Source organism: Coenobita brevimanus, chromosome 44 (assembly GCF_032717465.1).
Source record: "Coenobita brevimanus isolate Jiangsu-jjx chromosome 44, ASM3271746v2, whole genome shotgun sequence".
NCBI lineage: Eukaryota > Metazoa > Arthropoda > Malacostraca > Decapoda > Coenobitidae > Coenobita > Coenobita brevimanus.
Genome location: NC_136997.1, coordinates 8,790,868 through 8,798,367, shown reverse-complemented (window position 1 = coordinate 8,798,367; position 7,500 = coordinate 8,790,868). Strand labels below are relative to the sequence as shown.

Sequence of the window (7,500 nt, the reverse complement as noted above, 5' to 3'; positions counted from 1 at the left end):
GGTCAACTTCAGCCTGCAGTCCACTGGGTTCACGTTCAGATAAGTATACCTCTGCAACTACTACTACTACTACTTTTACCGCTACTACTACTACTACTACTACTACTACTACTTTTACTGCTACTACTCTTACTACTACTACTACTATCACTACTGCTACTACTATCACTACTACTGCTTCTACTACATCTGCTCTCCTGCACTGCAACTACTACTACTACTACTACTACTACTGTAATAAAGTCTGGGCACAGGCAAGGGAAGGAGGAAGACAACCTCTTCGACTGCTGGTTTTATTCTCACTGCCTCGTTAATAAACAGCCAACCCTTTCATCAGGTCGGTTTGATAACCGACAGATTCGAACAAAGTTCGACACAGGATGAATTCTTTTCTTAAATATACATAAAATGGGAAAAAGGGCAAATGGCGGACATAGCACGACATAGACATAGCACGACATAGACATAGCACGACATAGACATAGCACGACATAGACATAGCACGACATAGACATAGCACGACATAGACATAGCACGACATAGACATAGCACGACATAGACATAGCACGACATAGACATAGCACGACATAGACATAGCACGACATAGACATAGCACGACATAGACATAGCACGACATAGACATAGCACGACATAGACATAGCACGACATAGACATAGCACGACAGACATAGCACGACAGACATAGCACGACAGACATAGCACGACATAGACATAGCACGACATAGACATAGCACGACATAGACATAGCACGACATAGACATAGCACGACATAGACATAGCACGACATAGACATAGCACGACATAGACATAGCACGACATAGACATAGCAAGACATAGACATAGCACGACATAGACATAGCACGACATAGACATAGCACGACATAGACATAGCACGACATAGACATAGCACGACATAGACATAGCACGACATAGACATAGCACGACATAGACATAGCACGACATAGTCATAGCACGACATAGACATAGCACGACATAGACATAGCACGACATAGACATAGCACGACATAGACATAGCACGACATAGACATAGCACGACATAGACATAGCACGACATAGACATAGCACGACATAGACATAGCACGACATAGACATAGCACGACATAGACATAGCACGACATAGACATAGCACGACATAGACATAGCACGACATAGACATAGCACGACATAGACATAGCACGACATAGACATAGCACGACATAGACATAGCACGACATAGACATAGCACGACATAGACATAGCACGACATAGACATAGCACGACATAGACATAGCACGACATAGACATAGCACGACATAGACATAGCACGACATAGACATAGCACGACATAGACATAGCACGACATAGACATAGCACGACATAGACATAGCACGACATAGACATAGCACGACATAGACATAGCACGACATAGACATAGCACGACATAGACATAGCACGACATAGACATAGCACGACATAGACATAGCACGACATAGACATAGCACGACATAGACATAGCACGACATAGACATAGCACGACATAGACATAGCACGACATAGACATAGCACGACATAGACATAGCACGACATAGACATAGCACGACATAGACATAGCACGACATAGACATAGCACGACATAGACATAGCACGACATAGACATAGCACGACATAGACATAGCACGACATAGACATAGCACGACATAGACATAGCACGACATAGACATAGCACGACATAGACATAGCACGACATAGACATAGCACGACATAGACATAGCACGACATAGACATAGCACGACATAGACATAGCACGACATAGACATAGCACGACATAGACATAGCACGACATAGACATAGCACGACATAGACATAGCACGACATAGACATAGCACGACATAGACATAGCACGACATAGACATAGCACGACATAGACATAGCACGACATAGACATAGCACGACATAGACATAGCACGACATAGACATAGCACGACATAGACATAGCACGACATAGACATAGCACGACATAGACATAGCACGACATAGACATAGCACGACATAGACATAGCACGACATAGACATAGCACGACATAGACATAGCACGACATAGACATAGCACGACATAGACATAGCACGACATAGACATAGCACGACATAGACATAGCACGACATAGACATAGCACGACATAGACATAGCACGACATAGACATAGCACGACATAGACATAGCACGACATAGACATAGCACGACATAGACATAGCACGACATAGACATAGCACGACATAGACATAGCACGACATAGACATAGCACGACATAGACATAGCACGACATAGACATAGCACGACATAGACATAGCACGACATAGACATAGCACGACATAGACATAGCACGACATAGACATAGCACGACATAGACATAGCACGACATAGACATAGCACGACATAGACATAGCACGACATAGACATAGCACGACATAGACATAGCACGACATAGACATAGCACGACATAGACATAGCACGACATAGACATAGCACGACATAGACATAGCACGACATAGACATAGCACGACATAGACATAGCACGACATAGACATAGCACGACATAGACATAGCACGACATAGACATAGCACGACATAGACATAGCACGACATAGACATAGCACGACATAGACATAGCACGACATAGACATAGCACGACATAGACATAGCACGACATAGACATAGCACGACATAGACATAGCACGACATAGACATAGCACGACATAGACATAGCACGACATAGACATAGCACGACATAGACATAGCACGACATAGACATAGCACGACATAGACATAGCACGACATAGACATAGCACGACATAGACATAGCACGACATAGACATAGCACGACATAGACATAGCACGACATAGACATAGCACGACATAGACATAGCACGACATAGACATAGCACGACATAGACATAGCACGACATAGACATAGCACGACATAGACATAGCACGACATAGACATAGCACGACATAGACATAGCACGACATAGACATAGCACGACATAGACATAGCACGACATAGACATAGCACGACATAGACATAGCACGACATAGACATAGCACGACATAGACATAGCACGACATAGACATAGCACGACATAGACATAGCACGACATAGACATAGCACGACATAGACATAGCACGACATAGACATAGCACGACATAGACATAGCACGACATAGACATAGCACGACATAGACATAGCACGACATAGACATAGCACGACATAGACATAGCACGACATAGACATAGCACGACATAGACATAGCACGACATAGACATAGCACGACATAGACATAGCACGACATAGACATAGCACGACATAGACATAGCACGACATAGACATAGCACGACATAGACATAGCACGACATAGACATAGCACGACATAGACATAGCACGACATAGACATAGCACGACATAGACATAGCACGACATAGACATAGCACGACATAGACATAGCACGACATAGACATAGCACGACATAGACATAGCACGACATAGACATAGCACGACATAGACATAGCACGACATAGACATAGCATGACATAGACATAGCATGACATAGACATAGCATGACATAGACATAGCATGACAGACATAGCATGACAGACATAGCATGACATAGATATATCATGACAGACATAACACTCCCCCCTGATCTTCTAAAGATCACTATATTGGAACGGCCGTACTGGACGGCGCTCCCTAGAACCTCGACGGGGCAGTGATCTCCCTGGACTTTCTACTTCATCATCACTTGACGTATCACTTGACGTATCACTTGACGTATCACTTGACGTATCACTTGACGTATCACTTGACGTAGACTCATTCGAAGGACCTCTCACATCGATTAGCATATCATCATCTGTTTCTGATTCAGGGCTTTCTTCAGCTAGTGAATCCTCTGGGGCAGTAGACAGCGATGTTGCCAGCCTTAGGTCACGCACATGACGAGGCATACCATCCACCTCGACGTTCTGGGCAGATACAACTCGCGTTACTGTGCCCTCTGTGCTTCGAGAATCGCAGCGTCTGCTGGGATGCCGGATCCATACACGATCACCGACGCTGAAGCGATGTTGTTCTTCCACCGGCTGATCTTGCAGAGTTACTCCGTCGATACCCAGCAGTCTGACCTCGTATCTAAATATCTGGTTGGCAGGGGCAGATGAGGCATCATCACCTCGTGGCATAACGTTGTAGCGGTACACTGCTTCAGCTACGGAACAGCCTTTCCGTGCCAGTATAGTTTTCACGGTTCGATGATTTCTCTCTGATATTCCATTACCAGATGGAGCGTTGGCACACCGATACCTGATGACCATACCCCAACGCCTGGCGAACTCTTTGATCGTTGAGCTACGGAAGCTGGCAGCATTGTCAGTTAATAGCTCCTTAGGTGCTCCATGTTCATAAAACACAGACTCTAGCTGTTCAACAACACTGATGACATCTTGCCGCCTGAGTCTTTTCCAGATGGCATAACGTGTTGGCCCGCAGTCGATGAGCGTCAGATAGTGCTGGTTTCTGACATGACAGACGTCCATGCTAACTCTGCTCCAGATCTCTGAAACCCCCAACTCCCCTTTCTTCCACTTCTCTGGTGCCGGATCAAAGGATTGACATTCTTGACAACTCTGAAGAACACTGCAAACCTGCTGCCTCTGAACCGTAGGATGGAGCCTTCTGCAGAAGTACAGTGTACGCTTGATGCCGGGATGCCCGCTGGTTTCATGAATGTTAACGATGTCCCTGTCTGAAACACTGGCAACAGCTGCACAGCTTGTCTGCCCGTTTGCTAGTGTCATCCACCTCTTCGGTACGCGTGTTAGCGCATCTGCTTTGTTTTCAGTAGAAGACACAAACTTTACTTCCAGACACAGATTATACTCGACGATGATAGATTTAAAAGTCTCTAGGCACCTACGGATCAACATTTCACTGGAAGCTCTAGTCTTCAAACGAGATTTTCCTGAGAGAGCATCCGCGATCCAGTGGAACACAGTTCTTGAGTCAGTCATAAGAGTCAGCTGTTTCATCTTCCAGGAGATTGCAAGATTTATCCCCTTAATAACAGCGTCCAGCTCCGCAAGATTAATGTGAGAGCACTCGTCCCGTCGTAACCAACACGAGTCTTCAATAACTTCACCTTTCACCTCCAACACAGCTCCCAATGCGAGTGAACTTGCATCTACCCATAGTATAGCTTCGTCTCCCGCCACATCCCATCGTCCTCGGGCTGGGTCCGAGTTCTTCACCCGCTCCAACGTGTCCGCAAGCATCGAGTGCAAACTGAGGTCATTAATCTCGTCGTCCAACGTAGTCGTGACCTCATTGGCCCGTCTTTTAATGTACGACGCCGCCACTCGCAACCAGCCACAAACAGGAAGGTGACTCGTTAGCTGCCCGCAGAGTGAAAACACTGTCCGCCTAGTCAGCTTTTCAGGTAGCTTGCCAACGCCGTTATCACGGTTCCAGACGAGACGATTGTGCTCCCCCCAGACTCTAATGCCCAGCACACGAGCTCCTTCAGACACAATCTCGGGAGGTTTGCAGAGCAGGCCATGACGACCGAGGTGACATTCCACTTCTGCTGCACTCGCCACACTTTCGTCCACCAGAATATCGTCCAGGTATGGTGAAGTGGCGCGGTTTATCTTCTCGTCCATGCTCAACACACGACTCAGGACCTCCTTCAATACTAGTGGTGCGATGTTCAGTCCAAAGCCCAGTCTAGTCAAACAGTAACGTCTCCCACGGAACACCACTGTCTGGGACGACCATAGCGATCTGTGAACGTGTATCTGTAGGTAAGCCTTGCGCAAGTCAATGAGAGCGACCCTCTGTCCACGCCTGCGCCACTCCCGTATCTTCTCAGTGCAGACGTCCGCTTCAGCTGTGTGCAAATTAAGATGGGCATTCAACTCACGAAAATCAAGGACAGGGCGTACTTTTTTCTTGTTTTGCTGCACGACAGCCATCAGAGGGATAGTTCCTTTCACAGGGCCATGTATACTCTCGTTGTATGGAACCAGCCATCCGTCCTTAATCCATTCACACAGTTCATTTTCATATTCTTTTCGAGCTTCATTCGGCACCCTGTATTCAGAGACAGTATTCAGTAGTCGTGGAGGCTCTGAGTTATCACGCCAGTTCCACAACACTGTCCACTTTTTAGCTGCACTGTCATATGTTACTTCAAAATCTCTCTCGACAATATTTCGTTGTATGGTAGGTACTGTCACGGCTGAAGCCTGCACTTCCTCAATACCAAATCGCACTTTGTCTGGTGAATGCACTGTCACTCCCTGCAGGGCTTCAACACCGTTCATGCCCAGAATAAAGTCAAAATTAAGCGGCTTGGAAGGCACTACTATCACATTCACAGACACGGACACTCCTGACAATAGCTGGACTGTTACCACACCTGTTCCCATACACATATAAAGCTCACCGCTTACTGTCCTCACACTGATATTTCCTTTGGTCCAGCGAGAGCACATGGAAACGTGTGCAATACTCTGAGTACAGCCGGTGTCTACCAGGGCATCACAGTTCTTTCCATCAACAACCAAGCGAGTCACTGGTAAAGCGCCTCTCACTGACGGTCTGGAGAGGAGGCTGGCGCTGGTCCCACCTCTCCTGATCCATTTCCCGAAGGGCACGAGGTAGCGATGTGGCCTCGTCCCCCGCATCTGAAGCAGCGCACATTACCTCGCCCACCTCTACCTCTGCGCACACTGCGTCCAGCCTGGCAGTCACGAGCGTAGTGGTTCGGCTGGTTACAGGAGTGGCAGCGCACACCACCAACACCAACTAATGCAGGAGCCACTGTGTGCTGTCTGGAGCCGGCTGGTTTTGCTGATGCCCCATCATCGAGGTAATTATCAGCTAGAACAGCTCGAGCACGGATCAGAAGTTGGTTAATATCCATAGTTTCCATGCGTGAACCAGCTCTCAGAATGTGGCGAACAGCTTCTGGAAGACCAGCTAAAAAAGCACAACATAGACCGGTGTCGGTCATTCCTCCAAATAGTGTAGCCAGGTGGCGCTGGTCAGCTAAGTACACGTCAACAGACTCGCCATCACGCAGCCTACGGTCCACAAACTGCTCATAGGCAACAAACTTGTCTGCAGCAAATGCTGAGGTGAGTGCATCCTTTATGGTGTCGAAGTTCCCCTTGTCTATGCTGCTGAGCTGCTGATAAACAGAGAAAGCCCCGCCTGTGAGTCGCAGTGGCACAATGGTGTGTAGATCAGAGATCCCTCGTAGCCGACAAACCAGCTCCAGCTTTTCGATCCACTCGACCACCGAGTGCGAAGTACCGTCAAATTCCGGGATCAGACGAAGTTCCGTCGTAAGGCTGTCTCCTCGGGCTGAGGTTGACGATGCCGGTTTGCCACTATCACTTCCGTCCATCATAAGTTGCGAGAGAA

The 7,500-nt window shown here is 47.2% G+C and overlaps 1 protein-coding gene across 1 annotated transcript; it reads right to left on the bottom strand.

Moving 5' to 3' along the window:
* Nucleotides 1-3,722: 3,722 nt before the first annotated feature.
* On the bottom strand, nucleotides 3,723-7,483 carry LOC145397964 (uncharacterized). Its single transcript, XM_080270940.1, has 2 exons — nucleotides 6,793-7,483; nucleotides 3,723-6,646 (listed from the first exon to the last, which is right to left on the bottom strand). The coding sequence occupies exons 1-2, from the start codon at nucleotides 7,481-7,483 to the stop codon at nucleotides 3,723-3,725; spliced, it is 3,615 nt and encodes a 1,204-aa protein (XP_080127066.1).
* Between the last annotated feature and the right edge of the window lie 17 nt (nucleotides 7,484-7,500).

What these genes read in the sequence shown, in the direction of transcription:
- LOC145397964 (XM_080270940.1), bottom strand. Translation starts at nt 7,483, where the DNA reads ATGGACGGAAGTGATAGTGGCAAACCGGCATCGTCAACCTCAGCCCGA. An exon ending in TGGACGCAGTGTGCGCAGAG is followed by an intron (nt 6,647 to 6,792) that starts GTAGAGGTGGGC and finishes GCGCTTTACCAG; the next exon opens with TGACTCGCTTGGTTGTTGAT.